The sequence below is a fragment of the Dipodomys merriami genome, unplaced genomic scaffold (assembly GCF_024711535.1).
Source record: "Dipodomys merriami isolate MVZ:Mamm:240054 unplaced genomic scaffold, mDipMer1.0.p SCAF_1, whole genome shotgun sequence".
NCBI lineage: Eukaryota > Metazoa > Chordata > Mammalia > Rodentia > Heteromyidae > Dipodomys > Dipodomys merriami.
This window is the reverse complement of record NW_027202270.1, coordinates 48,716,334-48,737,350: the sequence shown is the minus strand read 5'-3', so window position 1 is coordinate 48,737,350 and position 21,017 is coordinate 48,716,334. Positions and strand designations below refer to the sequence as shown.

The 21,017-nt window shown below is 35.4% G+C and overlaps 1 protein-coding gene across 1 annotated transcript in view; it reads right to left on the bottom strand.

Moving 5' to 3' along the window:
- Scn9a (sodium voltage-gated channel alpha subunit 9) overlaps positions 1-21,017 on the bottom strand; it is a 153,575-nt gene that overhangs the window by 59,911 nt on the left and 72,647 nt on the right. The window contains exons 7-13 of the mRNA XM_070021655.1: positions 20,051-20,263; positions 12,878-12,941; positions 11,755-11,896; positions 8,799-9,005; positions 6,220-6,507; positions 3,790-4,161; positions 702-831 (exon numbers count right to left, since the gene is read on the bottom strand). Of these exons, the coding sequence (XP_069877756.1) occupies positions 702-831; positions 3,790-4,161; positions 6,220-6,507; positions 8,799-9,005; positions 11,755-11,896; positions 12,878-12,941; positions 20,051-20,263 (1,416 nt within the window). The remainder of the gene's footprint in view (positions 1-701; positions 832-3,789; positions 4,162-6,219; positions 6,508-8,798; positions 9,006-11,754; positions 11,897-12,877; positions 12,942-20,050; positions 20,264-21,017) is intronic.

Sequence of the window (21,017 nt, the reverse complement as noted above, 5' to 3'; positions counted from 1 at the left end):
ATCTTTACAATAAAAAATATATACATTAAAAAATAAGGACTGATGTTTGAGAGTGAAATGTTTGCTTTCCAACAGCATAAATATATTTTTCTGTTTCTTTGATCTCAGAACAATAGTAAGACAATTCTATTCTGTTCAGGAAAAGCTTTTACTGATGTAAAAAAACACCAGAACCAATGGATAAGAAATAATTTATGAAAGAACTCACTAGTCACCCCATTGGTGTATTTTATTCTCACCTTAATCATATGTGCTGGATTAAAAATTTGCAGTTATAATGGGAGGGTAGGGGGATAAGGGTGAGTCTATAGACAAGGTCAACCCCAGGGCACATTCCACAGAGTAGAAAGCAGCACGTCTTTGAAAACTGACACCTATGGCTGTCTTTGCTTATTACAGGAGAGAATTTCAGAGAGATGAGGTCCTTTCTGAGACTGTACAGTGAGAAAATCGCACAGCCCTGAAGCAATGTGGCTTTCTCTAGCTAGTACTTTATCTTTGTAATGGCATTTCACATGATATCTATTTTTGAATCACAAAAAGCAACATCCATTTTAACCACATAAAAAAGATTTCATCAGTTTTTTTAAATTACTGCTAAAATCCAGTTTACAGTTTGAAAATTCTTCCTCAGACCTTCATGGAACTACTTAAAGGTGAATTTAGCATCTATTTCAGTTAAGAAGATAACTACCACATACCTTCCACAGTGTTTGTTAATATGCTTGCTCTACTCATTGCTCTTTGTCTGAGGTGGGGATCATTCAGCATATCCTCTGACAGGAAATAAGAACTAGACCGTCTTTTTTTTCTTATTTGATTACTTGTGCCCTGAAATAAAAAAGATGATTAATTAAAGACTTAAGGGTAGAATTCTATCTGGTGTTTGATGCCTGTAATCCTAGCTACTCAGGAGGCTAAAATTTAAGAACAAATTTCAAAGTAAGCCTGGACAGGAAAGTCCATGAGACTCACCTTCAGCTAAACAAACAAACAAACAGAGCCTGCAATAGAACTGGAGCTGTGGCTTAAGTGGTAGAGCACTAACTTTGAGCAGAAAAGCTCAGAGACAGTGCCTAGGCCCTGAATTCACAACCACCACCACCACCAAAAATAGATTCTAATAAAGTATATCTATAAAGTAAAATCCTGCTTAGGTAGCTAGAGTGAATAATTAAAAGAAAGACTTCTAGATTCTTGGGTCCAAATTATGGATCTGCTACTTGTGAACAGCTGAGTATGGATCTTAAGCAAGTTACTAGACTGTTTCATCATGGGTAAAGTAGAGATAGAAAAACTTGCCTCATACTGTGGGTGAGCATTGAAACTTAAGTAAAACAAATCTAGCTGCTTTTGTGGTCACAAAACTTCTGCCATCCCCCTATCTGTTTGAATATCCAATTTATACAAATATTCTGCAGCACTGAATGTGTAATGTAGCAGAATTCACTATTTTCCAATAATATTTTCTATAATTACTCACAGTTGGGTAACAACACTAATAAAAGTTACCATAGTGAGTATAAGATGATAAAGGACTCAGCCTGAAAACAACACTCTGCACTGATGGAAGCTGTCGTAAAATGAAGAAAGTAAGCACCATCAGTAAGAGTTGATGCTGTTCAGCTCTAGAAGTTATTGCCATGCAGGAATATGAGCTCAGGGACACCAGACATAGTCATTGTTTAAAGTGACAATGTCTTACTTTTAAGCATAGTAGCAAATTTCAATTTAGAAAACTATACTTGTTCAGTGCAGGCCAACATATACATTGTATACACACATATGCACACACATGCATATGTCCACAAACAATTCCACAACTCCACAACTGTTAGCTACTTGCCTTATGCACTATGCAATATATATTTTATAAAACTATGTATGTTAATATAGTTCATATAAGTATACAGTCTAGAGTTGTGTAGTTGTATAAATATAATCACTTATGTATGTATGTATATCTACATATATAAATGTTCAGGCATATATATGTGTGTGCATGTATACATGTATGCACATATGTACAGAAAAATAACACATCACTATGTAAATAGATCTCTCTATAATCACATTGTCTCTGTTACAATCACTAATTTTACTGATTTTTCTAGAAGCAAATTATTTTCCTTCAAGCTTAGCAAGACTTTATTTGCCTGATAATATTTTTTTCCTCTAGACATGTCCAAAGTATAGAAATTTTATCATTTGCCATTTTTCATCTAAACTATGTATTATGCCAAACTTTATTGCAATGGTTGCATTTATAATGTATCTGCTTTTGCAATTTTGGCTTTAAGATTGCAGGCTTGATTTTTTTCTATGTCAAAAATAATCCTTTAAATAAAACCACTTCCTTTAAATATGTGTAATAATCTCTAATTCTGATATATATTACATAATATTTTACACATTATGCACATCATTGAAAAAGAAAACATAAAAATAGATCCATGCAGTTTTTACATGCTTACGAATAAGAAAAGAAAAAAAACCTTGACAGAAAGGCTGAAGCTGTATCATGCAAGCTTAAAGGTGTCCAAGTTATCTCTGTGCACATGCATTTATCCAAACTGAAACATGTGTGGTCATGGCTTTGATGAAATTTTATTCTCACTTAAAATACTACAAAGTCTGCTAATAGTAATACATTAACATATAGCATATATTAGGAGCCTGTAGGGTTAGTCCTAGCCCTTGATGATATTGAGTAGTGCAATAAAGAATAGTGAATGGATTAAGGAAGTATCCTAGAGACTCCAGGAATCTGAAAGATGTCATTTTCTTGCCTAATAAATCTCTATAATCTTTCAGGATTTCTTATTTCTTGATACTGTTTTGGAGTCTTATCAGTTTTGTGTTCATGTGTATTTATTTGAGTCAGTGTATGGGTCTTAGCTCTTTCATTCTGTATTCATAGTTGGCAGAGGAAAAGTCTTTTTTATTTATTTTATTTTTTATCATTTTTTTGTTGGTCGTGGGGCTTGAACGTGGGGCCTGGGCCCTGCATCTTAAGGTCTTTTGCTCAAGGCTAGTGCTCTACCACTTTGAGCCACAGTGCCACTTCCTGAAAGGTGCTTTTCAAATGAAAGCAGCATGTTCCATTGCTGTAGGGAATTAAGCACAGCCATTCTGAATTATTTGCAAGGTAAGAAGCCTGCTTTCCATTGGAGAGTCAGTGGGGCAGGGAGGTTAAGAACCACAGCTGTGCAACATAGGGTCTTAGTTTAAACCTTAGTTTTTCTTTAGTTTAGTGATAAGAACAAACCCATTTCTTCCCCTGTGCTTCACTTTCCCCATTCACCTCATAGAGTTCTTGAAATCCTATGTTTTTGCTATTATAATAATTGTTATTATATATATACACATATATATGTAGTTGCCTGAAAAGACAGTAGGTGGCAAATAATCTGAATTTCTTTATTGATATGGGATGTATTATCAATGGATAAAATTAGCACTCTCAAAGCATTGTGTGCTGATATCTCTCTCTACTTCTCTCTATAGGTATCTTTTAAAAATCAACGAGTTGTAATTTTTAATCACAACATCAATAGATAAGTACTTTTGCAAAATGGGATATAAAGTATCTTGGAAGAGATGCATATAACGAAAAGTGAATCAAGTAGGTAAATGAGTTAAAAGTTTGAGACGTATTTCCACTTTCTAAAGAGTGAGATAGGATTGCAGAATGCAGTGCCATTCATGGGCCAGAAGCAGGCCCTCAGCAGAGAGACTGATGCAGAAGAAAAATCCCAGCCATGCCTAAGCTATGGAAAATGTCCTTACGCTCTCATCAGAAGTTGCCTTATCTATTATCACCTCTGGAAGAAGCTGTCCATTGGGGAGCATGAGGGCTGAGGGTCCATCAACCAGAGACACCACACCATTGCAGTCCACGGCACTGTGCATCTTCCCGTTCACTGGCAGCATTGGGGGGGACCTACTGGCCTGGCTGATGTTACTGCTGCGCCGTTCCCAGGGTCTGTGAGGCACAAACAGTGAACCCCGTCTGCTCTCATTGTCTCCAAAAATGCTGTGCTCATCATCGGCAAATTCTGTCTCAGATCCTATCTCTTTTCCTCTCCCCTTGAAGCTGAAAAGACTTGTTCGGCTGCTGCGCCTTGCAGAAAACAAGGAACCAGGGATGCTGAGTGGTGACTGTAGAAAAAGCAAATAAATATAAGGTGACCTGTGTTTGAATAGCAGTAAAAATCAGAAAACTACCACTGAACTTCTGGACCTGATGGCAGAAGATAATTTCCCCTAAATAAAGGATGAACTAATTTGGTAAATTCATTCTTTTATGTCCAGGTAGGTTATCTGCATAGCTCAACGTGGTTACATCTTACAGTGGCCTCGCTATTAAGCACATAACTCATCTTGTTTGATAGGCATCACTTATAAAGAAATTATTCATTGAAATCTGTCATTTAGCTTATTGTAAGTCAGTCCCCAATCTCCAGAAGAAATTGTAAATTTTTTTGAACTTTCTTAAGTGTAAAGACCATGTAAACTGTAAAGACGAAGCATCAGCTTCTCTGTGTTACATAACTTGCAAGTACACTGTTTGACCTGGAGGTTTTTTAGTCACAAAACTCAGAACGTGCAGAACTTGTCCTTGATCAAAGGGGGATGGGGAGGGGAGTGGAAATTAAACCTAAATGACCCATGTCCAGGATGAACTGTTCCTATAAACCAAAACTCAAGGTAAACTCTGAAAGCATCAAGTTTAATAAACACCAGTACTTGCTATTATAAAGACAAATTAACTGTCACTGACATGAATCTGATGAGATTTTCACCTTACAACAAGCATGTGTAGTTCTTGTCACCTTATTAAAGCTGATGTCATGTGTTTTCATGTTCCACCTCACCATCAAAAAATCTTTTAAAACAGTTTTGTGGACTCTGTATTTTATTTCTGTGTGTCTCACAGGGTCTTGAAGTTGCATGGGGTAGAAGTTTGAGATTTTAAGTGAAGGCAAAGTTGAAGCAGGTAATAACTATGTAGTATGGAAGAGCAGATAGGGAGAATGTAGGACAGAAGACTAAGTGTTGGATGAGAAGCATCTGAGCTAATGGGGGAGCAGGTGGCACAGTGACAGGAATCATTAGGAGAAAAGCTTTTCAGTTCAAGAGAGATGTGTGCACTAAGTAATAAAAGCAAGAAGGCATGAAAACCTGCAGTAAGAGTGAAACTCACAGTTTGGTGAGTTTCTGGGAAGGAAGAGAAAGCTGAGAAAGTAACGCCGAAGGCTGTTTATGGTATGGATAAGATTTGGATCTTGTTTTCAGTGCTTGTTTAACAGAATATCTTTAATTTCTCTCTCTCTCTCTCTCTCTCTCTCTCTCTCTCTCTCTCTCTCTCTCTCTCTCTCTCTCTCTCTCTCTCTCTCTTTCTCTCTCTCTCTCTCTCTCTTTTCAAGCTGGGTAAGGGACAACTAGATGTTTTTTTAGAAAAATGATTTTATGTCTGTCATGTGGTGTAGGAAGTGTTAAGAAGAATAGAAACCCTGGTTTATCTTTAGGGTCTGCACACAGTTGTATGCAGAGGGGCCTGAGGTATGAGTTTCAGATGAATAAGTAAGACAAAAAGCAGTTCCACACAAATAGATAAACAGACCTCCTAAAGGTAGGTCTACAGTAAGTACATAAAGCTACTATTGAATAGCTTTTGTGATTGGAGGTGGAGGATGTCTGCACATTGGGTGCCTGATATTGACTGCTGATACCATTGCCTAGAGTGTGAAGAATCAAGATAAACCTAGTCCAAGATTGAGTATTTAACTGTATTTTTTTTGTCTTTTCTTTTTTGGTACTGGGGATCGAACCCAGGATGTTGCACTTGCTAGGCAAGCGCTTTGACACTGAGCTACATCCCAGCCCAAGATTGAGTATTTAAAAGTGCAACTATTATATAACTATGAAAGTCACCTTATTATGTGAATAGTGTCTTCATTTTTATAATGGTTCTAAGCAATATATTGTTTTAGAAACTTGATGAGTAAAGAAGGTAGAACAATGTTGAAACTGTAATTCCCTTCAAACAACAACTTAAATCCATGTCTAATTTCTTTCCATGAATCAGCAGCAATATATGGATTTTTCTAAACCTATAGGCACATCAATATCCTTCTCCTGGGGAGTCTAGCCCTAGAGTAAACCCTGTGGACTGCTTTCCTGGGTGTGCCGACACAATTGGAGTGTCTGTGTTACCTGATTAGGGGTGGACAGTCTCTTCTCTCGTGCTCGTTTATGACTTTCAACACCCAGGTGGAAGCTTTTCCTTCTGATGCTCTCTTCTGATCCGGATTTGGACAACTTCTCCTCATCTCCCTTTTCCTCCCCACTGGAGAGTTTCTTTTGATTCTTTTTCTTTCTTCTGTTTCTTCTTTCCTTAGCACTCTTTGAACTCAGTTTGGATGTTTCAGAAGAACTCTCTGAGAGGCCCATGATTCTGCTTCGTCCAATACTTGTGTATTCAGCAGCTGCTACTGCTATTGCCTGTTGGGCCAAGACATTCCACGTATGTAAAGCATCAAAACTCTGGGAAATTCTATTACAAGATACTCATCTCGCATCATTAAATCTCACTCTTGATTTAGTTGGGTTCTAAAAGTGGTAAGGACCTGGAAGCACACTGTGTCTTCATCTACATTACAATGAAGCTCCATTGTACTTCAAAATCTAATTATTACTTGTTACCAGATTACTTACTACAAAGCAATTTATATAGTTTATGTTGCAATTTTACTAAATAGTTTTGTGGACATAGAATTAAAAATAAGGAGTTCACATACCCAGTAATTAGCTCAATTTTATCAATAGAGTTATTGTACTATATAGCTTAATGGTACTGAGTATTTTGGGGCTGGGAAGGTGGCTCAGTGGTAGAGTGCTTGCCTTGCATGTATGAGGCCCTGAGTTTGATTCCTCAGCACCACATAAGCAGAAAAAGCTGGAAGTGGCGCTGTGGCTCAAGTGGTAGAGTGCTAGCCTTGAGCTGAAGAGCTGAGGGACAGCGCCCAGGCCCAGAGTTCAGGCCCCACGACCAACCAAAAAAAAAAAAAAAAATGGTACTGAGTATTTTGAAAACAAAAATTAAGTACTAAACATAATAGCATCTAAAAAAACGGCCATCTCAAAAATCTCAGGTCAGCTAACATTATCCTAAAAAGATGTTCTAAAGTTTCTCTAAATGATACATGTGGTAATTTGACACCCGTATTATCTCTATAAAATTAGCTTTTAATGAAAGCTAATTCTTTTTTTTTTTTTTTTTTTTTGTTGGTCATGGGGCCTGAACTCAGCCTGGGCACTGTCCCTCAACTCTTCAGCTCAAGGCTAGCGCTCTACCACTTGAGCCATAAGTGCCACTTCTGGCTTTTTCTGCTTATGTGGTGCTAAAGAATCGAACCCAGGGACTCATGGATGCAAGGCAAGCACTCTACCACTGACTGAGCCAACTCCTGACTGAAAGATAATTCTTGTAAAAGATTGAGATATAAGATACAAAGTAGTAGAAAGTAATTATAGTCTTATCTCATAAATATTACTAGAGTTGGTATTGATTCTTGTCTTTTTGTAATTTAAATTTTATTTTAAAGGTGACTGACAGAGAGGTTACTGATTCGTCTTTCTTTTCTTTTCTTTTCTTTTTTTATTGTGAGAATACCGTACAGAGGAGTTACAATTTCATGGGCAAGATAACGAGTACATTTCTTATCAAGCATTGTTGCCTCCTCTTTGCTTCCCCTTCCCATCCTTTCCCATAATCCCTCCACCTCCTCCCATCTGCTCCTCCCCCCCCACCCCCCGACCAAAGTTGTAAAGTTAGCTTTTCGACATAATGACTTGTACATCTCATTGTTGCAATGGGTCCACCTGTATCCCTAGTTAAACGATTTGTTGATTCTAGTCTTTCATGTCTATAATTTAAAAATTATGAACATATCTTATTACTTACTTTAATATATTTCTCTCATGAATCAGATTTTTCTTAAGCTACCCAGTTTTATGGATGAACAAAAGTCTAAGCTACAAGATAAAATCACTTTAACTTTTCATTTTCTTAATTTAAATATTTTCTCATTTTTACTAATGTTTAAAATGCTATGTTATTTGTACTTGCATATTGAAATTTCTCTACATCACAGATTACCATTCTGCCTTAATAACTTTAGATTCTGTGAGGATATTTAACTGAATCCAATCATCAAAAAATTAAAGATTTTTGCAGCATATTTGAAATTATGTTTTAGTTACTCAGAGATTCCTCAGCTTTTCTCCTGAAAAGCTCTTTGGAGAAAGTTTAGAGATGACTCTTCAATGACATGTGACTTGGTCTTTGTTATCACCTCCATCATGTGACTTTCTTAATTTTCAAGTTTTAATTCTAGAAATATTCCCATTAAAAATTGATGTATATATTGCTATCTTCTCCATAGTCTACCTGTTAACTTTAGCATTAGAATAGTTTTCCTTAAACCATTTTATAGAATTGTGACTCTGGGGAAATGAATCATTTGTATTCTGAACCTCTGCATAATCCCCTACACACTGAGGTGTTGTGAGTGACAGGTTTAGGACAACAACCTCAGAACATCTTAAACACTACTCATAGATGAATATCAGGAAGGCATTAATTCTAGCTTAGTTCAGAACTGGTTCCTTCATTAAACGAAAACTGGGATAGGCTGAGCATAAGGAAAATCCAGGATAGGCTGGGCATATAGCCTGTGTTATACCTTTTGCATTTCTACCTATAGGAACAATTTTAAACCAAACAGCAGTACCTCAGCTTCTTCTTGTTCTTTTTTGAGTCGATCTAACATCTGCTGAAATTCTATCTCTTTCTGTTTAGCTTCTTCAATGTTGGCTTGATTCTGCTCTTCATAGGCCATGGCCACCACAGCCAGGATCAAGTTGATCAGGTAAAAGGAACCCAGGAAAATGACCACAACAAAGAAGATCATGTAGGTTTTGCCAGCAGCACGCAGTGTCTAATGAAAAAATGGAAATCATTTCTATTTTGATAATAGGAAAAGGTTTTCATAAACTATGTGTGAATCTTGACATGGAGACATTGACTATTTTATATTAACTTATGATATAAAAGTATAAAAGAGTAAATTTAAAAATCCATGGCAACCTATCAGAATTAAAACAAACACATTTTAGCACAATAAATACAGTGATTAGTAGGTCATTACGTATAATAGTGGAATAATTTTGTTTTTCTCAGTTCTAAAATTAATAGGAAAATTAGCTCATATGATCTTTTGAAAATGTTTGAGGCCATTATCTGTAGACTTTTGATGTGTTAAGGTGCTTTTTCTTTTCTTTTTTCTTTTTTCATTTTTTTTTTTTTTACAGTCCTTGGGGCTTCAAATCTGGGCTTGGGAGCTGTCCCTGAGCCTCTTTTGCTCAAGATGAGCACTCTCCTACTTGAGCCACAGTGTCACTTCAGGACTTTTTTGAGTAGTTTATGGGAGAAAAGAGTCTCAGGGAGTTTACTGACTGGGTGGCTTTGAGCCATGATCCTCAGATCTCAGGTTTAACTTGAGTTGCTAAGTTTACAAGTATAAGCCACCAGCACCCAACTAAAATGCATCCTTTAACATAAAATACTAATTATTTTTAGTTTAATGTAAGACATTATCCTCATTGAGTAAATTTTTTTTTTTTGGTTGTGGGGCCTGAACTCTGGGCCTGGGCACTGTCCCTCAGCTCTTCAGCTCAAGGTTAGTGCTCTACCACTTGAGCCACAGCACCACTTCCAGCTTTTTCAGCTTATGTGGTGCTGAGGAATCAAACCCAGGGCCTCATGCATGCAAGGCAAGCGCTCTACCACTGAGCCTCAGCCCATGAATTTGTTTTTAACTGACCTTCTCATTAATAATTTTAAAGTGCAATTTATCTTTCATCATTCATTCCTTTTTTTTTTCTTTTGGCAGTATTGGGGTTTGAATTGAGGGCCTCACACACGTTAGGGAGGTGATCTCATTTAAGTCACTCTGCTAGTCTCTCATGCATTACATTTTACATTTTAAAATCGATTCAAAATAATATCAACAAACTTTAAAATAAAAATCTTTCTCAAATATCGGATGCCAAGCAACTGAATCCCTTTTTCTATCAGTTTGTTGTTATTATGTTCTTCTTGTAAATACATTTCTATAGTGTAATTGACAGCTCATGAATACAGTCATTTTATTTTTCATTGGAATTTCTGTATTAACAATGCCATTGTTACTTTCTCTAGTGGTTAACAGAAGCATTATTGAAAGTCTACCTCTGTTAGAATATGTCCCATTAATTATTGCCTTTGAAAGCCTGTTTGATCTTTGTTATTTTGAATGGTGAAAAGTTATACATACCTCATGTTTCAGTTTGCATTTTTCTAATTGTGGTAGAAGCTCCCGTCTTTTTGTATTATAACAATTGGAACCTGGTTCACTGAGGACACCTGGGAAGCTGGGAAGGAGGGTTGCTGGAGCACAGGCACTTAAGGAAACCTGGGCTAAGTAGTGTTGCTCTGTTCTCAGCCACCCCTCCAAATCATTTGTGTTACTTTTCTTCCTTACAATTTTCATGTAGGTTTTATACTCACTTACAATATTCTCAAAAGTTAAGTAAATATATGAACACACCTTATGTAGAATTCATGAGGCAAGTGGTTCATTGCTATTTATGATAACAGAAAAAAATCATTTCAGTTCTTTTGGGATTTGGTGCTAAGAATACATCACAACTTCAAGAGGGTCACATCAAGGTAGGAGGTGCGAATGAAAAATTATAGCACAAGAGACTGATATTATAAACTGGGGGATTGTTCATGGGCCATGAAAGTCTAGAGCAGGAGCAATTGACTGTAGTAAAAGTATTAGTGAAGTAATAGTTTTAAAAAATTAATAAGATACAGTTTTTTATATAAGGCAATTTATTGTGACATTTCCATATATGCATTCATTGACCCCAAACTCATCCCCTCTATCAGTCTCTCTACTTCTCTTACTCCTTTTTAAAACAATTTTTCAACAGATTTCAATGTTCTATTCTAACACGTGTATATAAAGTAGTCAGACCACATTTATCACTAGTTTCTCCATCTCTCTTCATCTCTAATTTTGCCTAGCACCTGGTACCCAACAAAGCCTGTTTCACATTCAGCCGTTTATATTCAAGTATATACCAAAGGAGTAGGGATTTCACATGCATATATCATTGTACTTTAATTAGGTTGACCCTCTCATGTGTTCTCCTTTTCAATCTTTCCCACCTCACTATTATTCAGCAGCTTCAGTGAGTTTTATTATGCAACCTTCATATATAAAATCAATGCATTTCAGTGTCATTCACCTTCTATCATTAAGAAAATGTGAGTCATTGTAAACAGGAGATCAAAGTAAAACACGTGGGGAGCCTATGAGAAAAGGAGAACCTCATGCACTCAGGACACCTCAATTGCATGAGGAAAACAGAGTGTTAGTAGCTTGAAAGACCATTATAGGATGTTTACTATACTTCCTTTTAACCCAATAGGATGATATACTGAAGAAGAGAACATAGAACATGTCCATAGGATGAGAGATTTATTTATGTTACAAGATTTATCCATTCCAATCATAGTAATAAACAGTACTGTTTTCTATATTTTCAACTGACTGAAATATTTATTTATGAAGCCAGAAAATGATATGCACCAAATATTTATGTCATTCATCCACGCATACTTCTCCTGGCACTCACCTGTTGGTAAAGGTTTTCCCAGTAATCCTGAGTCATCAGCCGAAACAAGGCTAAGAAGGCCCAGCTGAAAGTGTCAAAGCTGGTGTAGCCATAATCAGGGTTTCTTCCAGCCTTGACACAAGAGTAGCCCTCTGGACACTGACTACACAAGAAAAAGGACATTATATCTCAGCATGCCTTCAGGAGACAAGGTAAAGAGTTCCACAGAAAATGATAGTATCAAAGTTCCTTTTATTGGGGGACAGTGTTGAATAATGTCTAAGAACACATTATTGGGAGTCAGGAAGAAGTAGGTTGAAATCCCACTCTACTATTTGCTTAGTTGATGACCTTGTCAACTTGCTTGAAGGTACTGTTCTTTCCCTTTGTGAAATCAGGATTATAGTACTTAACTCACAGAGATAATACTGGTATTAGATTTAGATATGAGAATGTATGTTGATTCCTCATCCTATTTTCTGCACATAAAAAAGCACTGTATAAATGTTAGATGGGATTAGCAACATCATCAACATCATCAAAACTCAGAAACCTCTACCAGATGTTATGCAATAGTTCATGGATCAGTTAGGCTTGATGTGAAGTCCTCTACCAAGATTGCTTCTCCAAATATCATTCTTGGAGTGAATTAGAACAAGGAATAGTCAAGATATAACATTTGTGAAAGCTCATAGATTTGTAGCCTTAAAACATTGTTTATTTTTAAAATTGATGCATTGTTTTTCATGATAGCATTACATAAATGCAATGGATTACATAAATACAATGCTATAAGATTTGAGTTGGGAAGCAGCAACTATTTCTAGTTGATTTTATGACCCCAATGTCCCAAGTCTCCTGCAAAATAAAGCCACTATGAGGGAAAAATAGAAGGGTATTTGGATAAACATGAAGTTCTTAAAAATATCTTTACCTAAGTGTAAGGGGAACAAAAATCTACTTAGATACCTACAAGGCATATGTAGTTTGATGAGTTGAACTTTGGCAAGAAAAGACAAATTGATTTTACTAGTTGTAATTCTAGTAAGAAGAAGCACTGAATTAAAGCTCTAATCAGCAAATTAAATGAGTATGCATTTTTCTTCTTTTGCATCATTTAGAGTTTTAGAAAACATTTACATACCCTGAATCCGTGCTGAAACCACAAAGGAGAGCATCTTTGGATCCCTCCAGGTAATAAAAATATTCTGTTTAGGAAAAATTTGAAGAATATAACATTACAGAATGTAAGATTTAAGAGTAATATAGAAGGTATATTAATGAATACAAAGACACCCATGTATATTCAGACCTGGTTCCAGGTAAAGACACTGAATTTATGTATTATTTTCTCTTACACTATTGATTAAATATTGATTGATAACTTCTCTAGGCCAGATAGTGAGTATAATAACAAACAAGACTGCTAACTTTGTGGATCTTCCTTTATGTTTGATGAAAGTAGGAGTTGGAGGTAGAGGAAAATAGTCCAAATGAATCTACATGGGCATTTCAGACTGATTTACTTATGGTGTGGACTTTATTTATTCCCTATGATATTCATGTATTGGAGGTTTGCTCTCAATTCAGTGTTTACAGGTAGAACCTATGGAAGTGTTTAGATCCTAAAGGCTCTAATGTGATAAATGGATTAACCCATTTGTGGGTTCATTATTAAGATATAGGTACATGGTGGAAACCTATAGAGGCAGAAATCAGTTGGAGAGCACAGGTTAGGCACCTTAACAAATTAAATTTTCTTAAAATACCATGTTATCCACCCTCTTCTTGCTTATAAATATCACATGTATTCAGGGTTATATGATCATATATTTATTTGTTATTCCTTCCCCCCTATCTCAGGCCAATCACTTTACAATTTATATCACAAGCCAACTATTGCTTCTTCTCTATTTATTTAAAACCTCAATATTCTATTCTTTATCTCCACTTGGTAGCTGGTTAATGGTGACTTTCCCCTATTTTGTCCACCTTTCTCTCATTAACTTCTGCAATCAATCCAGTTATTCACCTAGAAACCAAGAAGTCATCTTCATATTCCATATCACACCAGAAAACTGCATTTTGAAAAAGCACATTATTCTGGAATTACTGCTCATAGACTTGCCAATCTATAGATGGCTAGTATAAGATAGTTGACACTTGCCTACTTCTTATTTACCTGAAATTAAGGTCATTAAGAGTTAAGAATTTATATCTACATATCTTATATCTATTTTATATACATAACACTATAATTGTTATAAGAAAAAACTATATGCAAATGTGTGAGGAAGGTAATTTCTCCTCCTCCTCTTCCTCCTCCTCCCCCCCTCCTTCCTCTTCCTTCTTCTTGCTTTTTCCTTCACCTTTTCTCTTTCTTCATTCCTCTTTCTCCTCTCCTTTCATCCTCTTCTTCCTCCCCTTTCCTCCCCTCTCCTCCTCCTCTTCCTCTTCTTCTTCCCCCTTCTCTTTGCAATGTGGTCTCAATGTGTTGCCCAAGTTAGTCTTGTATTTGTAATCCTACAGCTTCAGCCTCCTAAACAGCTGGAATTGCAGGCCCATACCATTGTAATAGGCTATGATGTGAGGTTGAGCTTTTAGTAAAAGGCTATAAAGTATGGGAAGGCTTTGCTCTCCAAAGAAATAAGAATGTAATCTGTATTCTGAAGTAGAATGACTAAGTTTCAAAATGAGAAAGAGGAAAAGTGTAGAACTTACAGCTGAAGGCAAATAAGAAGGTCATAGAAGAATTGTGAAAAATAAATTTTGAGAAAGATATTTTATGTGTGATCAAGCAGGCTAGGACTAGAAAGAAATTCTTTATATAATTTTTCTAATAACTGAACATTAACGTCAAAGTACGCTGATTAAAATCTAGAATTTGGTCCTCTCTGTTAAAACATAGCTTTCTTGAAATTCATTTGCTTTTAAGAAATTCAAGGTCAGGAGGTGTGGTTCAGGTGGTAAAATGCCAGCCTACTAAGCCTAAAGCCCAGACTTCAAGCCCCAGATTTTGTTTCCTTTGAACCAAATATTTTTTGGATTTAACAATATAATACCCTGTGTTTCATGTTCTTTCTTTTTAATTATTGATTTTGACATAATTTGCAGCTACTTGACTGCTTGAATTCCTGAGTGTTGGGTTTGGGCATGCACTACCACACTATTTTCTTTTTCTTGATTACTTTTTGAATGGCTTCAAAAAATAGAACGACTTTATGAGAAGAGTCTAAATATTTCTACAACTATGTGACTCTCTGCATTTGACTATAAATCTTTGTCACTCTAAGTGAAGAACTGTTTTTCAAATTACCTGTGATCCTGCATAATCAAATTTTGTACCTTTTGGTATTTTTGAAAAACTTCTCAAATTCTAGATTAAATATTTCTCCTGACCCAAAGATATCTTTTGAATTTTTACATGCTACCCAGCTCAAAAATATAATACCTCTCCTTACAAGAATAAATATATTAGCTGGACACCAGTAGCTCCTATCTATAAGAGTAGATACTCAGGAGATCTGAGAATCACAGTTTGAAGCTGGCCAGGGGAAGAAAAGTCCCTGTGGGACTATTAATCTCTGATTAACCCAGAAGTGCTGCTGTGGCTCAATAGGTAGAGGGCTAGCCTTGAGCATAAAGAGGGTCAGGGACAGCACCCAGGTCCCTAGTTTAAGCCCTACAACTGATGACAAGAAGAAGAAGAAGGAGGAAGGGGAGGAGAAAGAGGAGGAGGAGGGGGAAGAGGACAAAGAGGAGAGGGAGGAGGAATAAACATATTGATGGGGGAGAAAGAGGGGCTAGGGGTGACAATGATCAAGATGCATTCTACTCATGAACTGACATGTTGAACTGATACCCTTTGTATATCTACTAAAACGTAATTTAAAATATTGAAAATAAACATTAAATTAATTGAGCATAATAAATTATATGACAAATGCCATCAAATAATAAGTAATAATAAAATTTTGAGTTATATTTTAATGGATGTTTTATTATTAGTATGTATGACAGAAATTATAAAAATTCCTACAAATCTGAGCAGTACTCATCCTATTGATTATACATGGTCAGAATTCTTGAACTATAAAGAAAAATTGATGTATTCTCTTTTATAAAACTAAAAATAGAACTTCAAATTAAATAAACATTAAATAAATACTTTGGCAGGTTTTCATGCCAAGTGAGCCAGTATTGACATTATTAATGAATGCAATTTGGTTTGAGTCAAGTGATTTTAACCTATGTCACAAACGTTGCTATGTGCTGATTTGGAGACATCAGTGTGGTGAATACATGGTGTAAAATTCCAGGGTAATTGTGGAGGATTTCCCCGCCTGGATCTTCCTAGGCCCCTAAAATTTCTATTCTCATAAGCTCTTTACTCTTTGACTCATCTTGAGTAGACAAAATGAAAGATGAAAAAAGTACCTAAGACTATTATAATATCACTAAATTGGTTTATGGCCTCTGTGTAGTTGGTCAAGTCCATAAATGCTAATAGGCAACAACAACAAAAAAACAAAGGTGATACATCTTTGACATCTGTTGCATCACTTCAGCGTTTACTGATGGATTTCATTCAGTTTTCATATTCAATGCATACTTTCTGGCTGTATAAAACCTTTCCTCTGGAGGAAGACCAATCAATGCTAAAATAGTAGTTAAAACTCCATTGGAAAATGTGTTTCTTTTATGTAAAAATCATCCTATGTATCTCCACCTTCAGAAGTATTTGTTTTACCAGAAAAGTCACAGTACAATTGAAGAAGGTATTATACAAACACTGACACTAAGCAAAACTGACTGAATGAACTGCATTGTCTTGGCCAAAGGTATTAGCACTGGTCCTGATGGCAGGGAAATTTACCTTGGCTAGTATTATCTTTTATAAGAGAGAGAGAACTATAAATCACATGTATTTCATGTTCTTATAAATACTCACAGGATGTAAAATTACAAGGCTTAATGTATTATACCAGAATTTATTTTCACAAGGCAAATTAGTTTTTCATGACCCACCAAATAATAAAAAGCAGATAATTTATAAATCTAGAACATGAAGAGTGGGTCTTTTGGGTACAATAATAGCAAAAAAATAGTTTGAAAGGCTTCACACTATTTAAAAGAGCCAGTAGAAAGCAGAATCACATGAATATGTCATCAAAATTTCATAATCAAAAAACTTGGATGTGCATTTCTCAACTCAAGAGAATTTACCTAGACTCATAATTCTATACACTCATTGGGGATTTGAAGGTAGAACTGGCTCTCAAATTTTCTGAGTCAAATGGCTTCCTAAAGATGGACAGCTTCATCAGTCTTCTCTACTCTATTACCATAAAAACTTTGTCCCCTTCTTCTTTCCCCTATGTTTCTTTTTCTCCTTATGCTTGGCAGGATAATGTTAAAACAAGATTTAGTGAACAGTATCTCCTTTAGGTGGTCTAACCGAATGTTGCACATACCATGTCAAATTTAAATCTTTACATGATTTGAGGAGATTCTCTAGTTTGGCCTAGAAAAATGATATTCCAAATGAGATCATTTGTTCAAATTGAATTTCTTGTCCTTTCTTTAGCTACAAGTACTCAGATTACTTGCTCAAATATAAGAGCTTGCAGTACTTGTAAAACATTCAAAGTTAAAATATACCAGAAATTGAATAAAGAAAGTAAACAAGAAAGACAATCTCTCCAACTAGGGAAAGATCCAATATCAGAATGTTTGACAAATGTCAGTAACAGTTGCCTACTGGAGACCCTAGCATACAAGGCATTCCACAAGGATCAGCCTGTTCAGGGCAAATTTTTCTACGTATAGAATCCAACAATATGATTATTTTGGCCAGGTACATGGTCAACTTCCTGTCTCAAGGAGAGGAAAATAATGAGCCCATGTTTATTATGGATCTAATACAGCTACTGTCAATTCATATTACAAAGTCAATTGTCTCTTCATTTGTACTGTGGAGTAAAGAAGTATTTCCCAGCAGGCATGAATTCCTCCAAATATGTATTTTTGATAGAATACTCCTTCCCTAGATTGGCATAAATGCAAATGTAGTTAAGGTTAAAAAAGTCAATCTTAAACTACTATAGATAGCATGAGGCTCTGAGTTCAATTAAAATATAATTCCAGAAACTAGATAGAAAGAAGGAAAAATGCTAAATTCCTAGCCAAATAGTAGTAGTATTTTAAGTATTTTATTTATAAACATTTAGTTTTCTTAAGTCTTTTGTTATTTTTCAATTTATTTTATTGTAAAGCTGCTATACAGAGGGGTCACAGTTACATGAGTAAGACAATGAGTACATTACTTGTGGATCATTGTTACCCCCTCCCTTCCTTGTTGTTGTCCCACTATCCATCCCTTCCCTCCTCCACCTCCCACATTCCTACCCTCCACACCATCCCCCACCCTCTTACCCCATACACCCAAAGTTATAAAGTTCATTTCCAGAATACTGTCCTGTGGGTATCCTTGTTGCAATGGGTCATCCTGTGTCCTTCTTTCAGTGTTTTGTTATTCCCCTTCCCCTCCCCAGATTAGACATACATATATACAAGATGCAGTATACCAAAGTCAAGTAAAGCGACAACTGGGGATATGCCACACGGGAAAGAACATACAAAGGAAACAACAGCAGCAACAACAAATAAAATCACATGGTACATTTCAAACAATAACAATAAAGACAGACCTCTTGTGTTCCTATCTTGGGGTTCATTTCACTTAGCATCATCTTACGTGATCATTTGTGGCTTTTGAGAATTTCAGCTTCAAATACTTTTATTTACAAATTTTTACCAAGTTGTTTAGATTGTTTATTTCTATTTTGCTCAATGAGTGGGAAAGGATGCATTTAGTTAAAAAAATGTGTACTGCTCTTCATTATCTAAAGAGAGTCCTTCTCTTTGTTATCTGACCCCCTTTAGGGACCAGTGTGTATGTTGGAATGTTTTCTTGTCTCATTATTATTCTTGAATCAAACTAAAAAGGTTTGTCTTTTCATACATAACGTCACTCATATACATTCCATGTGCTAGAAAGGGAATACAATTGTGATCTTATTTTTACTAGTATTCAACACTCCTGTGATAAACACTATATGGGGCTAATTAATAAGAGAACACAGTCATGATTTATTTAAGATACTCTAATACACACTTTTGACTTAAGCAGACTTCTGAGACTGTATGTAGACCATCTCTTGTACCTATGGCAAGAGGTTGAAATTTGATGGGATACCATCAACCTATATTGAGAAAAATCATCAGAAATAGCTATAAAATTTATCATTTGCTTTATGGATAACGCTGATAGGGCTGAGTAAACTTTTCTGCTTTATACCAAGCTAAATAATCTACCAACATATAAAATGATGCTAAGAAAAATGAACCCCAAGATATGGAAACATTGTTGTTTTTAATATATTATGTGGAGCTATTTCTTTTTTTCTTGCAATTCCCTCCTGCCATAGTTGTCATTGTATTTGATTTTGGTACCCTATGTATTGTATATATGTTTATCTGAATTAGGGAAGAAAGAGGAACACCAAATTGGTGAGACAAAGGACAAAGGGGGAACCAATGCAACAGCAATACTCACAAGACAATATGTTAGAAATGAACTTTACAATGTGGGGGAAGTCATTGGTGGGGGGAGAGAAAGCAGGAAAAATGAGGGAGAGGTAACAACGTTTGACAAGAAATGTACTCATTACATATGTTACTGTAACCCCTCTGTATATCACCTTGATGATAAAATTAAATTTAAAAAAATACCGAGATATATTTTAATATTGATCATTAATTTTATCACTGTTAGTAAGTTAGCAAGATATTGCAGTTATAAATGTAATCTAAATATAAAAATACAGTTATTGTATAATTGCCACATTATATTATAAATATGTCACATTATATAATAAATATTAGTATGGATTTAGTATGGATTTACATGTATTACATACTAAAACTGCAACATATAAAATCTATAATATGCTATATGGTTAAATGTAACTTATATTATAAATTATTATTTTTCCCTAGCAAAACTTGATTCCTTTTATTTTATAGAAATCAAGAGTTATTAAAGTACCCCATGTTCCTATTAACAAACTTTCTACAAAGCGTAGAACAGGATAGATTTATAAAATTCATCTGTAACATGATAAAAGCTCATGGTGGCAAATTGCATATTTAACCAACTTTGAAATAATTAAAATGAAAGCAACCTTTCCTTAGTAGAAGAGAACAATTTGTTTGGATTACTTCTATCTATACATAACTACAGGCATAGTCTTACTTTTTAGTTCATCTTCACTCTCTGTACGATTCAATATGCTTTCCAGTGTTTCATTATTTTCAAGGTTATTCCGGAAACATTTATGCTTCAAGTTGCCCATAAAGAGCTGCAGCCCAATGAGAGCAAACACGCTCAGACAGAACACAGTGAGGATCATGACGTCGGAGAGCTTCTTCACCGACTGGATGAGGGCCCCCACAATAGTCTTCAGGCCTGAAATGGAGAACAAAGGCATTCATAACGACAAGTTCATAATCATAGATTCCACATGACAAACAAAAGTGAAGTACAAGCTTTCCTAAGAATCATGCATTATGTGAAGTCAGTGAAGACAGTATTATAGCAATATAATTCATGAAATCCTACTAGCTTGAAAGAGTGGATTTGCCATTTTATATATACTTTATTTCTATACATTACAGCAATGCTTAAAAATAGTAAAATATTCACAAATAGATCATCGAATGAATTCTTTAGTAACTCAAATCTGATCCATATTTATTTGTAAACATAGTTTTTAAATCTCGAATTCAGTGAATTCTTCTCAGACAAACCATTTCTCTACAATGGCTCCCAAACAAATAATGAAACTGAACAAAGCACATACTGATAATTTATAATGAACCAATTTCAAATAAAGAATGGTTTGCTGAGAGAGACATGAAACAATGTGCCATGCAATACTCCCATGCTACTGTTTCTTACTGATTTTCTTAACTACATGAAATGAGTTAAAATTAATTGAAATTTTCCATTCTGGATTAAGCAAGTAGCAAATGAGCCTTGAAACAGAAGGGAAAATTTCAAGTAGAGATGTAAGCTGTGTGGTTATCTTCATCTGCCAAGACCATGCAATTGATTAAACTCAGAGGCTGACTTTAAATCATGATTGCCATAAAGAAAAAGCAGGCATGAAGTTTGACTAAAATGCATAAAAATTGGGTTTTTCTTTTGGTGTTTATTCCAA